General features: G+C 40.7%; 2 protein-coding genes across 2 annotated transcripts; one reads left to right on the top strand and one right to left on the bottom strand.

Moving 5' to 3' along the window:
* Window positions 1–286: 286 nt before the first annotated feature.
* On the bottom strand, window positions 287–4152 carry mthfs (5,10-methenyltetrahydrofolate synthetase (5-formyltetrahydrofolate cyclo-ligase)). The gene is made up of 3 exons (XM_080497539.1): window positions 3907–4152; window positions 2907–3171; window positions 287–811 (listed from the first exon to the last, which is right to left on the bottom strand). The coding sequence occupies exons 1-3, from the start codon at window positions 4015–4017 to the stop codon at window positions 585–587; spliced, it is 603 nt and encodes a 200-aa protein (XP_080353665.1). The 5' UTR covers window positions 4018–4152; the 3' UTR covers window positions 287–584.
* A 3897-nt stretch (window positions 4153–8049) lies between these two features.
* Window positions 8050–15721, top strand: zfand6 (zinc finger, AN1-type domain 6). The gene is made up of 6 exons (XM_080496936.1): window positions 8050–8144; window positions 12082–12239; window positions 12870–12987; window positions 13175–13257; window positions 13404–13508; window positions 14249–15721. The coding sequence occupies exons 2-6, from the start codon at window positions 12089–12091 to the stop codon at window positions 14395–14397; spliced, it is 606 nt and encodes a 201-aa protein (XP_080353062.1). The 5' UTR covers window positions 8050–8144; window positions 12082–12088; the 3' UTR covers window positions 14398–15721.
* Window positions 15722–16127: the final 406 nt, after the last annotated feature.

Here is a 16127-nt window from a genome sequence, read left to right as displayed (position 1 = left end):
GGGATTTAATTTGACTTTCAGTTGAACGTACACTCAGGTTTCAGTGAAACTATTAACTCGTGTTAGGAATTAAGAGGTCATTAAAACCTTTCAAACATCTGCTTTTCATGCCCCTCCGATACATGGACCTCAGGTTATTAATCCCATCCCTGAACTTAATATTCCAGTTTGCTCACTTCTCCACCTGATGCCAAGCTGGGACTTTCTCACATTATTTCATGGAGCTAGTAGAAGATTATTCTCCTCTCGCCAAGGACGAGATAACCCGGCTGTGAATGTGGTGCATTATACATGAGTTCCTGCACAGTCAAGCCTCATGTGTCAGAAGCTAAATACCGTGCACACACAGAGCGTCTCCCTCCACGTCTGCATAATTCCATATGCAGTCAGAATGAGAAGCCGTCACGCAGGCAGCTGGAGGAAGAAGCGGCCTGAAAGGAGCTTTAAAAAGCAGAAAACTTGCCAAAATATGAAATTTTAGCACTTCCAGCACATCATTACATGGTTCATAATTACTGTAAGTTATTATTAGCAGTTCTGTTTCAATCTGGGTTGGGTTTCCTTCTCTTTCGGGGACCGATCATCTACTCGTCGTCCTCGTACAGGATTTCATCTATGAGCACGTCGTTGGCGTCGACGGGGATTTCCTCACAAAGCTGCTCTTTGAAGGCCAAGGCGATGGTGTAGGGCTTCCCTCTGGGGTGTTTGATGCAGCGCTCCAGGTACGTGTCGTAGAAGCCCTTCCCTCGTCCCAGACGGTTCCCCGACCGGTCAAAACCCAGACCGGGCATCAAGATCAGGTCCACACTTCCTGGAGAGCATGGCAATCATCAGAGGGCTTAACTGTGTGTGTACATGGTGCAATTACTATCTGGTTTGGGAGGTTATTGCCACAGAATTATAACCCGAAAAGGTTAAACAAACTCATTCTTTTCCAATTATAACTTCAACTTCAAATTTCTTTGATACAACAGTGTATTTTTGACTCCTGAGGACTTAATGACTGGTACATGCTTTCATTTCATTTTTTCATTTTCAAGGTAGCATAAACAGTCCAGTAGTTATTTCTATATGGTTAAATATGCAAGACAAGTCAAATAAATTACACTCTCTTGTAGCATTAGCTTCAGAAGTTGGAGAGGAAGTAGAAAGTTACAACCTTCTACAGACCTCAGCACTTTCCCGATCCATTTAGTGGAGACTTGATCTATATCTCGGAGTCTGGAGCTGATGCTAACTCATTAAGCATCCTGACTCAGGAGGAAGACTCCAAAACACAGGACTGGGCTCATTTCGTAGAATGCTAGAGTGCTTTAGCATCTATTAGCCAGTAAATTAGGCCCCATTCACACGACAACGTGAAATCGCATTATAGTTTCATTTTTGTTTCAGAAATTTTTCGTGTTTTCACTGCAATCTTTTGAAACCGAAATGACAGATGGTTGGCTGGCCATGACTAAAAGCTGTTGTTTGTTACCTTCACCGACAAACCTTGCGGCGTAGGTTATGTTTTTGTCTGCGTGTATTTATTGGTTTATGTATGTATGTATTTTACCAACTTTTCCCCAAACTGTCTGACCCGAATTGCATGAACTCCTCATCCAAGGATCAATCGATTACATTTTGAGATCGATCAGCTCCGGGAGAGGTAAGATATTTCCTCTGTTGTGGACACACTGGAGCTCTGCGGTGCGCCGTCAGTCAGGGCTGCAGCGCGGAAGCTGCCATACTAACGCCGCTTCGCCGGTTAATATCCTGGTTTGGTGAGTATGCGATGTGAGCATATTGACTCGGGTAGTAGTTTATCTGTTTGCCTCCGCTAAGTGTTCCACACAGTGATGTTGCCATCTGACTCACGAGTTAGCATCGACATGAGCTAACGGCTAACATGCTTGCAACACTAAATCAGTTCCACAAACAAACATGGCGCCAGACGAAGGTATGTGCTCGACCGAGTGCCTGTTCTTGAGAGTACCCATCATGTTTGAGTGCATCTTATAGTTATTTTAGATAAGTATGGTATTGGTCAAATAAGTATTTGTTTCAACTGACATCTTTATGTAGCCAGCTGAAGTTTGTAACACTCTTGTATTAAAATAGAATTTATAGTTGAACTTGGATTTCATCAATGGTTCCATCAGTGGTTGTTGGTATTTAAGTTGTGAGTGCTGATAGGGAGTAGAATCACCAGTTTTCAGATATTTCATGTGCACTGACATCGCTTAATAGAGCAAATATGGGAAATAGATGAGGCATGATGAAGTTTTAAAAGTTGAATTTCTCAAAATTTTGCAAACGGATTTTTTGACTTTTTGTATGGAATTGAAGGAGAAACCTTATACTTCAATGCTGCACTTTCAGTACGCTTTTTGCATTTAAATTTTTTTTTTTTAACCCTGGACTTTGTTCGGGAGCAATGTGTATAATTTTAATACTGAAACCACACACACATGCAGCAGAGAACAATATGCTATAAACATTAACAATGGCTGTACACGGACATTCGTATGGAGAGATGACAAATTTGGATTGTTATTACAGTGACTGTCAACTATAAAACTACCAAGTCCCAGGAGAATATGGACTGGGAGTCATGATACTCTGGAGGAAACTATGTTCTTATTGTCCATCTACTAACCATGTGCAGAAGAATTACGTACTACAGCCGTGTTGTGCAGTAGCAGCATTTCAGAAAAGTTGCGCTTCCCCTCGTTTCCACAGAAACCAAATCAGAGCATTTTCAGTGACTCCAAGCTTCTGCTGGGTTGTTAACGGACACCCAAAATGCTACAAAAGTTTTCACATGAAAACATTGTCGTGTAAACGGGGCCTCAGTGACGTTACCATATCTGAAACATGTTAAGTGCGATGGGGGTTGCCATGGTAACAGTGATGTTAGTGTGTACCTCCACTCAGCGCCTCCTCTCTGCTGTTGTCGTCCTCGGCCGGCTGTCGGATGTCCCAGGATGTCAGAGGCAGAGCGCCCATGTCCTGCAGACTGTGCAGCCTCAGCATGTCCATGTGGCTGCTGTTGCTCTCGTATCGGGGGATGAAGCAGCTTTTGCCCCATTTGAAGACGTCTTTGATGATCTCCTGAGTGCACACCTCGTCTTTCATGCTGAGGAACACGGCGATCCGCTGGGCCGACATGTACTTCGGGTGTCGCAACAGCTGGAAGGAAATAAAGAGACGAGAAAGAATCACAGATTTTAACCAGCTATACAAAATTTAAATGGTTTTATTTAATCAAGATTTTCATTTTTGCAAATAATTAGGCTGCCTTCCTTGAGTGGAATAACGTTTCTTTTCTCCTTGTCATGCACTCTAGTGGAACACAAACAATTAGAACAAGTTGAGTGAGTAATTGTTTGAACAACAAAATAGCAGCTGAATACAAAGTGTCCCAATTGTTTTTGTATTTTTAGGCCAAATAAAATTAATAACCCCCCATGCTTACACACAAAAATCCAGAAATGGGCTCCAACTTTGGATAATTAAGTGAAAATGTAACCAAAATGTGGTTCAAGGGCAAATTTTTCATCAACTGAATGGATTGCAGCAATTTCATTTTTTTCTTTTCAGAGATTAATTTAGTTTTCTTCAAATACAACTGGTCCAAATTCCAATTCCTGGTCCTTGAGCTGCAGTATATATGTGTCTGGTTGTGCACAAAGATCGAGAGAGACAAGTTCATATCACATAATTTTCTTTATGTAATAATAATAATAATAACAATAATAATAATAATAATATCGTTGGGGGGGCTCTTTGCTTTCAAGCCCCTGACCCTCAGAATATTTATACACGGCCCTGATGACAGTTTGCCAGGAGGGTTTTCTTTCTCCTCCTCTCCACCGAACATTCACAAACTGCATTTGATCTCAGTGTGGATAAGCGTGTCCTCACCTTGTGTGAGACCACCAGAGACTGGCGCCGCTTCTCGTCCTCGCTGAGAGCCGCGACCCTCCGCTTGATCTCCCTCCTTAGAGCCTGTTTGGCTGCACGCAGAGCGGCCATGCTGCGTTCACGTACAGCTTAGAAGAAAGCCGTTGAATAAAGAGTCGAGACTTAAACGGGTGCGTGTGTCTGCTGCCCGGTAGTGTGACGGAAGGTAGTTTCAACATCTGCCAGTAACTTTAAAGTTAAACATTAACGAGGATATCGGACACGTGCGGGGAGAGTGCACACATTACAACAGACAGTGAACACAACACACCACCAAGCACTGTCAGCTGAGCGCGCTCACTCTTCTTCTACACTTTGAGGTCTTGACGTGACTCTACTGCCCTCTTGTGGCTGTAACACAACCTCACACATGAACACACAAACCGTAATGAACTATAATCTGCCATATTTAATCGTGACACTTTCTTGTTTTTCAAATAGCATTGTAACCACAAATGATATAGAATGTTTAATACTTATGGAATACATACAGTACCTCAGTGAAGTTACACGTCACTTTCATTGAGATGTACAGAGCATACTTTAAATTAACAGCAGCAATAAAAACAGGATTATTTTTTGGGGAGTGGAGAAAACATACCCTAAATGACTTGAAACATGTCACATCAGTGTCCAGCGCTCCAGTTTCATCTAAGAATTGTGCGCTTAATGTTAATACTTTATCAGATAGGTTCAAATATGTCTGAGTATAAACAGTGCCAATAGTGGGATGTGCATGCTGCAAGTACAAATATCACAAATTGTTTGTTTTTTTGTGTCATCCATTCATTAATTCCATCCAACGTCTTTACTACTTGGTTAATATGGGATGATAACAAATACAAAACAGTTTTAAATGTTTTAGTCAAACGCTAGTATTTTACTATCAAAACAATAGCACTACCATTCTTTGATGTTCCTTGCTTTAACAGACCCTGTTGTGTGGAACAAGTACACTTTTAATATATGAACTATAATTACATGATGCAGTTCCGTCAAAGAAAGCTCAGTCGAACCTGAAGGTCATCCACACCAGAAGTCCTACAAGTTCCAGGGGACAATGTCCTTAGTTAAGCCAAGGTAGTCCCTATAGGAAAGCAAAATAATTCACAAGTGAAACTGTATATTTATATCTGGCAGTCGTATAACAACCACAACATATTGCGTTTAGTATGCTATCACACAGAATTCACGGACTTGAAAAATGCCTGTTCCTGAAGTGATCTCAGTTTTGGTTGTGATCCAAAGTAAAGCCATAGCTGGTATGATTGCTTCTGGTCAGTAGTCATTTCATTCATTCATGAGCCTTTATTTAGTCAGGAGAACCACATTGAGACTCTTTTACAAGTGTGTCCTGGCAGCAGAACATAAACCCACAGTCAGTTGGCATGGATGGCTGGATGGATGGATGGATGGATGTTTTTCAAACAAACTTGGGTGTGACATGGGTTAAAAAAGAGAGAGAGAAATCACTGTTGGAATTGTGTTACGTTTGGTTGCATTCGCCACCACAGAGAAAAAGCAGTCAGGGAGACTTTGCATCCCTTACCCGATATAGAAAAAGAAAAAAATATGCAAGTCGTGACAAAGACACAAAGGAAGAAATACATTGGTACTATTCCTGTAAAACTGTGGGGGACGGAAAAGGGTAATTTGCATGTTATGTGGTGCAGGCAGTACATGGATCAAATGCAGTAGGACAAAGCTTTCAGATCCATAGATTCAGTGAGGATTATGATTTGACAAGATTGGTACATGAAAACTGTTTTACAAGTTCTTTTCATATAGTTCAATGCTGTGGGAGTCATCCTAATAAATCGAGTTTAATTTGCACTTCAGTCCATCTACATTTTTTGACATGTCCTTCAGGTCAGATCCAGTCAGTTTGGCACACAGAGACATGATGCTGGACCACAGGAGGAAACGTGAGCAGATGGATAAACGCACGCACATGCAGCAAGAAGATGAAAACTTCAGAACTCCATGTCTGGAGGTCGTCTGACTTTCTGATTATGAATGCTCAGCCACACAGTCGTGACCAGCAATGATGCCTTTACCAGGAAAATACAGTGACATTGGTTCACTTGTTCTCTTTTTTGATGCTATGTTTGATAGAAATGAGAAAGTGCTTTTCACACATATGAAAGTCCACTGGAAATGGTGTGAAACTGAGCAAAATCACATTTTTTGGTGAAAAGTTTATGGCTAAAAATCTCTTTCATCCCCCACAAAAAAAGTAGACCATCTAACAAAATGTAATGTGTATTTGAAATTGGATTGTGTAAAAATACACAAAAATAGGAATGTTATAAATGGTCCTTATGATGATGATGATGCATTATTATTATTATTATTATTATCATACTTTCTTCTACTGCATTTTGGCGGCCTTAACGTGCTCAAACCTTCATGAAACTTTGCACATGCGTCAGATGTGGTAATCAAGTTAACATTTGAATGTCATTGCGCTAGTGTCTGGCAAAATGGCTCCACAATGCCCCCGATGGTGTCTTCACATTTGTAACACCTACCTCCAGCCAACAAGTGAAACATAATCTTCTTAGCCAGTAAGTTCTGCAGGCCTTAAATCTGGCCAGTATGTACAACAGACCTTCCTGACAAAAACACCTCAAAATGTAAACATAATCTCAATGGGCATGGCCATGGCAATGACTATCTGATGGTTCGCCATGAAACAGGAAGTGACGTGTGACTCTGCTCTCTATGCTGCGACGTGCCTGAAACTGCCCTGAACACATCCATATGATAATGTCTATTCATAGCCACAATGCCACCTATTGGTAAGAAGATTAAGGAATTATATGTTCACTTATCATGGCCCCTAAGTTTGTGATGTCATCTTTGAGATTGATTGGTAGAGATATGAAGCCCATCAGGACACACAAAAATCTCTCAGAATACCAGAGGATTTAATCTGAACAATCCAAGGTGGATGTTATTCTGTTAGCTGACCTGTTATAAAGAATCCAGCAGGTAACACATATGTCTGAGTTCATGCAAAACTCTCCTGATCAGCACGTTTTTAAAACATCACTGTGGAACTTTCACCACACAGCAAATTCAATAATCTTATTTTCATAGCATACAATTATGCAGAAATGGGCCTGGCAAAGTCCCAATGGAGGCCCTAGAACAGGGGTGTCAAACACATTCAGGGTGCTATAAAGCCCAAAATCCATCTCGAGTGGCCTGCACTGGTAACATAGTGCCAGAATCCACTGCAAATGTAATATTGAAAGTTTTTCTTTGTTTTAGCACAGCAAATACATGATGAAAATATCTAGTTTCACAAAAAAAGATACAGTCGCTACTGAAATTGCTTCAATCCCAACATAAAGCCAATTTTAGTGAAACCTCCTTGTGCAAAATACAGCGAAATGACCATAAAACTTGAGCTGTTGCATTAGATTTCCACAAACTCACCCAGACAGCATGGCTTTGAGGCTGATGCTCACTTGTCAATAGTGACGGAGTGATGAGCAGCATCACTGATATCCCAGCTCGGAACTCTTTAGAAAACTGTGTTAAAAAGTTGATGGTTTCTTTGGGGTTTTTTTCCTTTTCTTTTTTTCAATTTGCTTGGTGGTTTGGTGGGCCAGATTTTAACCGCTTGAGGCCTTGTGTGTCTTGTGTTTGACACCCCTGATTTAGTCACCAATTACCTTCACATGCATGCCTTTGGAACCCAGAATGCAGGGAGAAAACTCACTCATGCACAGGAAGAACACGTAAGCTCCACACTGTGGAAAATGCTCTATAAGTGAAATCCATTGACACGGTACCGGTGTGTAAAATGGATTACTTTTTGTTTGTTTGTCACTTAATGGTATTTCAACAGATTGCAGTATTCTACTTTATTCCTCTTCTGACACAGTTTTTTTTATTTTTTTTATTCTATTTTAATGAAAACCCTGTTTATTGGAGCCCATCAGCTTTCTGTTGTACAGCATGACGTCCTCCCTTCCCCCAACCAGCTGTTTATTAAAGACAATATGAAATGATTGACGCGCCGCTCAGCCAATGGGCTTCAAGCTGTAGGCGTGGCCCGAGCCGCCATCAGCCAATTGAAGCGAACTGTGTATCGGACATTGTAGCTGGATGAGTATGATGTCGGATGTCAACTGAGTATAAAGGAAGAAAAAGGAGGTGCAGAGAAGGAATTTGGGGCGATTATCGAGGTCGGTCAGTCACATAGTTTAATGCTAACAAGCTAAGGAAGCCCTTCGAGAGACTGTGGTGGCGGTGATGTGTGTCTGTGTGTGTGTTTGGAGCCTGGTCGCCGTGCTTTTATTGGAACAAAAGGCTGCTGTTGAAGCAGGAAGTGAGCGGTCGACTGTGTTGTTGACACTTTGAGTCTGTGGTCGCCCCACTTTTCTCTTTTCTCACATATATAAGGGTTTAATTTGTGACTGACGTGCAGTTATGATCGGCTGGGAGTTCATTTGGGAGGGTGCCTGCTTGGTTTGATAAGTTGTGTTTGCCTGAGTCATATCTCGGAAGAGTATCAGACGTGGTAGCTTCAGACTTCTCATATTTTAACGTATTTCTACCCTGTGCGATTAATTTCTACTTTATCTTACATGTAATACTGATATTCTGGTTTCCCACGTAGCTCTGCTGTCCTCATTTTATAAATATATACTCAACTACAATGCAGAATGACTGCAAAGAAAGGCTAATGTTCAGTGGTTCCCAACCTAAGGTCCGAGACCTCCATGAGGGTCGCCAGAGATTACAAGAGGAGCCCAAGGCTTTGTCTGCTCAGAGGTTATTAAAAATAAGGCCCAGTCTACAACGTTTCATGTCAGAAAATGTAATATTTTTCATTTCAGAAAAGTATCACAGTTACACTGCAACATTTTGAAAATTATGTCTGTTTCAACACTGAAACCGCGGAACTACTGGAAACAATGTAGTTGTCATGCCAGGACAGGAGTTGGCTTTGTTTGTGTCATGAAACTACACACAGGCGAGCAGAGAACAGTCCATATAAACATTAATACTAGGGAGTACGCAGACATTCATAAAGACAGACGACCAAATTGGATTGTTATTCCAGTGACAGTACACTATCAAACTACTAAGTCATGGCAAACATTATTAACCATCTGTTTGCACATGCAAAAGCAACTATTTAATATGGCCGTGTTGCATGAGCGCTGTAGCTATGTTGCCGGAAAGTTGTGTTTTCCCCCTTTTCAATGCCGACGGTGTTGGAACGTTTTCACACAGTGCCACCTTGGAACCCTTTTTCAAAAAGTTGCGTTTCCACCCGTCTGCATGGAGATGGAGTAAACAGGGTTTTCGTGAAACAAAACCACCAAAAAATACCTTTTAAACCTTGAGCAGACCAGGAAAATGTCCCTATGCTTTTGTATGGGAGGGCATCTTGAACTGTTTTGGGGGCATTATTGGGAACTCCAAGAAGAAGAAAAAAAAGGTTGAGAACTGCTGATTTAAGCCAGAAATATCCATTAAAAAAAATTGTACTAAATGTATATATACTGAAACTGAGGAACAGTGGTGTCGTGGTTTGCATTCCTTAGAAAACTTAAATCTTGTCCAAATACTTGTTCTGCCTTTGCCCTCGAACCCGTTCAGTGTGTGTAAACGTTTTGCTCATCGCCAGAACAAGGACTTGCCAAGCCATAGAGAAAGTCACAGGTGGAGTTTCTGTCTGACAGGAACAAATGTGTACAATTCCATCTGCTGCCAAGAGCCAACCCATCCTGTTCTCTTGTGGAGAATATGCAAAGAATGACCTCACAGTCGAAACACTCAATGGGTCTGTCTTTGTGCATTTCTCTTATAAACGGTGTGATGAGAACTTTCCTTCCGATCCCCTTGTGCCTAGTTGCTACTTTCAAATGTCTAATAATGTTCATACTTATAAATATGGAACAATATTTAGAAGTTTGTGGGGTTGTTTTTTTCCCCCCCAAAACTTAAGTAAACAAGATATGGACACTTTAAAGAGGGAAATGATTCTTCAGGTTCCTCTACTACCATTAGCCATAAAGGAGCCTGTCTTCCTCAGATAGTTGAGATCTCTTCTGTGCAGAGTGTTCCTACACACTATGTATTCAGACACCTTTATATATCAACCAGTATTTACTTCTGCTGCAGTTGCAGCGTGTTTGTTGAGTCAGGCCACACAAACCTTTGCTCCCAATGTAGAAAAAAGGTCTTGTTGCCAGTTCACTCTTTTTTTTCTACCTTCTGCTCACTGAGAAGAGCTGCAGTTTTGGAGGCGATCTAATGTGGCTATTTTTATGATCTTAAACTTCCTGATCAGGCTCCTGACTTCCACACACGACATCACTAACCAACCCTGTCACAAAACTTTGTTTGCTTTGTTACTAACCTGGCTATGAATTTTGGTTCTATTAAAAGTCATCCAGATTTGAAAAAATACCAAAAATTAAATAAACTTTGACGTTTTGCGAGCATGTCACAGAGAGAACTCCAAATAGGCGGCAAGGCTACAACTTTAGCCTTAAAAATCAATTGGATGGCTTTGATCAAAAGAGACGGAGGCACTGCATGTGTTTTTAATTCATGCGTCCTGTGTAGTACGAGTCATTTCAGAGTAATTCGGTCGACCTCGAATACTTTGAAAACACAGGACACAGGCGATCTTCATGCCACCCTGTAACCTGAATGCCACAGAGCACAGCGCGGTGCTTTCTGTCATAGTGTGCTGTGTTGTGAAATTAGCTGAACTTGAGCTCCCAGCACATAGTTCAGTTGATAAAATGTGGGATTGACACTGATTCTGTACCTGAAATGTGAACAGCAGAGACCCAAGACAATGGGCCTCCTTTATCGTACGTATCCAATACTTTCAAGAATCTTAAGAGTATGTCAGCCGAGATTTAAAAAATACTTTAAACATGCACAAACAGCTGTGTTTCGATGAACACAAATAAAATTAGCAAAACCTTGATCAGAAGCTAAATACTTCATGAAAACACGTTGTTCTTTGATCTGTGAGGGAAGAGATTCTCAATGGGATGAATGGCTTATGCTGCCCCCTATTCCAACATGGAGTATATATGTGCAAGCATGTTCTGATTATGTCTCTTAGACTTCTGGAGAATATTTCAGTTTAAATTAATGTAACAAGCGCAATTATTCCAGCAAAACGGGTCCATCCTTTGTCAGAAATGGTCAACAAAAGTAAAGTTTATTTATAAAGTGCTTTTCACGGATTAAAAAAATAATAATACAGTGCTGTACATATAAAGGGAGCACTAGAACAACATAAGAATAATTTCATAAGATACATAACAAAAGTGGAAAATCCATCCAATACAGTACAAAGCACTAGGAGACTGATGCACTGACTGAATCAGATGTTATTCTTTATGACTACAAATCAGCGCATCAATCTGATCAATTTATTCATCTGAATGCACTCAAGATGCAGCAGTAGCGTTGTGTTTTCACTTGAAAACATTGTCTTGTGAACGGGCCCAAAGTTTTACAAAGACTGGTGACAAAGGCGTCTCGCCAAAGTGTGACAGTCAAAAGAAAAGTTACCCATGATAGAAGACATAATGTGTAACATTACAAGTTATACTTCGAATTGCTGAGTTAAATGCAAAACACAATGATGACGCACCTCTGCTGTAAACCTCCAGATCCTTCAGTAAGAAGTGTAGATTTGATGTGACCAGTTACTGGACTTCACTTTAATTTTCACCTCCTCACCAGTCTCGGACCTCTTCACACCTTTTTTTTTCACCCTTTCACACGCCAATAGATGCTATGCAAAGAGCTTTATATCATGGGGGGCACTTGATGTTTACCCGTACAGAGGATACTTTACACACGGACAGGGTGAGATGGGGAGGTGAATCATTAAAGTGGAGACAAACTGAGTCACAGTTTGGAATTGATCCTAAATCACGCATAGAAAGCATGTAGCATGAGGTCTATTGTTTTTAACTGAGACATACAAGTAGTAAAAACTAGTTTCAGTTTCGATTTTTTTACATTGACTTTACCCACAAAACTAAGAAATCCTAAATATAGAGATACAATATTTGAAAATGTCACCATTATTAAACATTCCACTCCCTCCCCACCCTCCAACCGTTCTTCCCCTTACAGGAGGGACATGGCCCAGGAGACCAACCAGAGCCAGCGCCCTCTGCTCTGTTCCACCGGGTGCGGTTTCTACGGCAACCCCAGGAACAATGGCATGTGTTCGGTGTGCTACAAAGACTTCCTTCAACGGCAGAACAGCAGCGGGCATGTCAGCCTACCAGGTGAACGCTCGCACAGAAAGATTGCCAATTGACTAAATCAGCTCCGAGCCAGAACGTAATCTCGCGCTCACAGCACTTTGAGACAGTAATCCATGCGTTCGTCACACCTGGGCTGGATTACTGTAACACACTTTATGTTGGAGTCAACTGCAACTAGTCCAGAACGCTGCAGCACGCCTCCTAACTGGAGCACGTAAGAGGGAACACATAACTTCGGTTCTGGCTTCTCTCCACTGGCTGCCCGTACATTTTAGAATTCATTTTAAGATTCTTTTATTTGTTTTTAAATCTCTGAATGGTCTCGCCCCAAAAAAGATAACATGCTTTGCAAATTTGAGGACAAATAATAAACTGAAAAGTGTGACGTGCTAAAACATTCTAATTCAAAATGCTACAATTGACTGATCCAATCAAGACATCCCTGATTTACTGAGTCTGTTATCTGTTTGTAGGTTATATTTAATAGCCTACTTTGATAATGCTTCTCCGACAAAACACAGTTAAATCTACGGGATTCTCTCGAAAAATACGTATAAATGAGATTGTAAACATTCAGACCGAATGCCAGATTTTGTATGCTAAAATGCACCAGATGGTATTAAGTGATGGATTCACTCCTAAATTGTGCAGGTTCTTCTTCTTCTGAGAGCAACGTTGGAGAGTCCCTGCTCGCCCAGTGCTCAGACGACGTTACAGTCGCTTCACCAGCAGCCACGTCTCCTGTACACACTTTGTCTGCACACTGCAGGTAGGTGCCACACCTTCCATCGACTTTAAATTCCTTGAAATGGAAATTGTTTAAAAATACATCATCAGCCACAAATCTTACCTCGGCCTGATTTGTGTAATTATCCCCACGTGTGTTCGGTGTCACCAGGTTCTATTATTAATGTGTGCTGTGTTTGTTCTATATCGTGTGTGTGTTCGTTTTTCAGCGCGTCACCTTCAACCTCAGCGACCTCAGAAGAGAAGAATACCTCAGGAGCAGTAGCCAGTCTGACAGCAGAACAATTACAAAGTATGATTTCTTTCAGTACTGAAGTTTGCAAGAAAGAAACAAATGAAAAGTTGGGGTTCTGACCTGTGGAAGTTACCAGACGTGGTCATCTCTGTGTGTGTGTGTGTGCGTGTGTTTATCAACTGAGTTTTGACTTTCTCCCTCAGCGTCTGAGTCTGAAGCGCTGCTGGAGTCTTCGCTGGAGACTGAGGAGAAACCCAAAGCCAAGACAAAACGCTGCTTTACCTGCCGCAAGAAAGTTGGACTGACAGGTGACGCACGCACACACACACACACACACACACACACACACACACACACACACACACACACACACACACACACACACACACACACACACACACACACACACACACACACACACACACACACACACACACACACACACACACACACACACACACACACCTGGAAATCAACACAGAAGGTGTAGAGTTCCAGCTGGTTCTCTGTAAATCAAAGGGTTTTTAATTGGAATACACCCATATCACTTTTTTTACAGGACAAGCACGAGTACTAACCTTTAGCCACTTGTCGATAACGAGTACAGATACAAATACTTAATACTGAAATAAAACCTACACGTACTGTAAACTGAGGGACCGAGCTCGCTGTTCATGACTGTCAGTCAGACTTGAATCATGTTGAGCATGTTGCGTCACTGGTGTTTGAGCCTGAAACTCTTCATCACGACTCAGAGTAGAATCCTTCCTGATCCACGGAGCAGTTAAACTAATCAGCAACATCGGGGAACTCTGTTGGTGATTAAGTTGCTGGTATTGCACAAACTATTTTTCTCCTCTTGATAATTTGGCAGAAGTTAATTCACACTCTCTCTTACTTTTGTCATCTCATTAATATTAAAGACTTTCCAAACCGGGGACAATGGCTCATCCTCTCAGCATCTCGTACTTCCTGCAGTATCAGATCCTTTACTAGTAACAGCTTCTCTGTGACGTTCTGACGTTCGCTTTATCTGTGTGTGTCTCAGGTTTCGACTGTCGCTGCGGGAACGTGTTCTGCGGCCGGCATCGATACTCGGACGTCCACAACTGCACCTTTGACTACAAAGCCGACGCGGCCGAGAAGATCAGGAAAGAAAACCCTGTGGTAGCCGGAGAGAAGATCAAGAAGATCTGAAAGCAGCCGGTGAATAAAACTCAAGCTAACTGCCGTTCCCGGTCTCATAGTCCTTATTCTTTCTTTGCTTTTGTTTGTTTGGATTCCTCTGATGATTCAGAAGTGTGCCAGTGAACTCCATGTCTGTATGATTCTAACCTGATTTTATATTTTTCAAACACTGAATACGAGAGCTTTTTATGTTATCCAAGCCCCGTTGATTCTCCATACATATATATATATATATATATTAGTGCTGTTAAAACTAATGTGTTAATTTAATTAAGTGATTTGACACCTTTAACTCTTTAAAAAATGTTTAAGTAATTAAGAGTTTTCTTTATTTCCGTTTTTTGGGTGTTTTTTTAAACTCCCTTACTGGAGCAGCAGCACGTGCAGCATCCCGTTGGCACAGCACCTTGACTCCAGAGCAGCACAATAACTGAGTGGAATAATATTAAGGCAGAAAGTTTCACTTTAAAAAAGTTACCTGACGGCTGATTGAGAAAGTGAGTCATTAGTTTTACTTTGAAAAGCCGAATTTACCACAGAAGTAATTCTGCAGCTAAGCAGCAGGTTGCCATGTTGGCTGACAAGCAGCCACCAAACTGCTAAAGCTGGAGGAAATACTGGGAGGTAAAACATTCATTTCTCCTGTTTCTCTCTTTCCCTGGCTCTCCTCTATACTGTGTGGGTGTGTGTGTGTGCTGCAGTCTCTCTTGTGTGTGGATATTACAATATATTATTGCCACTTTGTTCGTGCAACACTTTTACAACTTTGTCTCTAGAAATATTCAAATTCTCTAAGTGGTGGACCTGCAATCTAACAAAACCCAGACTTATATTAGATGTATATTCATTTATTTATGGTTTTATTATTGTAATCTTGGAGATAAACAGCATCACGCAAAGCTCAAAAGATTTAAATTTAAAATATAGTCTGCGTGTGTTGAGTTGACATTAATTCTGTGGTTTTCCCTGAAAAAATAGCCATTACAAGCTTCAGTCTTCAGTAGAAAAACAATGATAAATTGCAATTAATTAAAAATAAATTGTGCTATTTTTTTAATCGATTGACAGCACTAATATATATAAGTTCACAAAGTGCACATAAACCCACCAGTGATTTCTCCTTTCATTACCTCACCTCTTTTTGTGTTGCCTCATTTCACACCCACATGTCGTGGAGAGTTTATAAAAGAAGTGGCTGTTTGTTTGATTCTTCCACACAAGATTGTGTGTGTGTGTGTGTGTTTGTATATAATGAATGATCATGAAAAGCATGTTTGAGTTTGTAGTTCATATCAAGAAAAGAAGGGCCAATAGTTATTGTGGTGTATTTATGTTGATGGACTGTGTTTATTTCTAATAAAAAAAACAATATTATAATATCAGTTTCCATTGTGTCTTTTTTGTGATGTGTTTCTGCACTGTAAAATCATGTACAGGTGAAGATAATTACTATCAAAGTAAAAATAACTATAAGCTTAAATAACAGACTTTGTTCTTTGTTGATAAGTCGAACATCTAGTTTGATTATCAAATCTATATTTGTTTTGTACAGATTTTCCCAAATCTCAGCTTAGTAGTACAAATATAGCACCATAACAGAAAAATAGAGAATAATCAGCCGTTCCTACTTAATAGAACAGTTTTTTTTTTTTAAGCTGAAACACATTTTGAATTTGCTTAATATACTCTATGTGTGGCTTCCAACACAGTTTTCCATCTACAACCACTCCTAAAGTGAA

This window comes from Blennius ocellaris (genome assembly GCF_963422515.1).
Source record: "Blennius ocellaris genome assembly, chromosome: 1".
NCBI classification, from domain to species: domain Eukaryota; kingdom Metazoa; phylum Chordata; class Actinopteri; order Blenniiformes; family Blenniidae; genus Blennius; species Blennius ocellaris.
The sequence above is the reverse complement of the archived record's forward strand: the minus strand, read 5'-3'. Positions and strand labels throughout refer to the sequence as shown.

Coding starts and splice junctions, on each gene's coding strand:
- mthfs (XM_080497539.1), bottom strand. CDS start 4,017: ATGGCCGCTCTGCGTGCAGCCAAACAGGCTCTAAGGAGGGAGATCAAG. Junction 3,172..3,906: donor CTCTGGTGGTCTCACACAAG/GTGAGGACACGC, acceptor ATTTCCTTCCAG/CTGTTGCGACACCCGAAGTA. Junction 812..2,906: donor AGAGGAGGCGCTGAGTGGAG/GTACACACTAAC, acceptor CATGCTCTCCAG/GAAGTGTGGACCTGATCTTG.
- zfand6 (XM_080496936.1), top strand. CDS start 12,089: ATGGCCCAGGAGACCAACCAGAGCCAGCGCCCTCTGCTCTGTTCCACC. Junction 12,240..12,869: donor CGGGCATGTCAGCCTACCAG/GTGAACGCTCGC, acceptor TAAATTGTGCAG/GTTCTTCTTCTTCTGAGAGC. Junction 12,988..13,174: donor ACTTTGTCTGCACACTGCAG/GTAGGTGCCACA, acceptor TTCGTTTTTCAG/CGCGTCACCTTCAACCTCAG.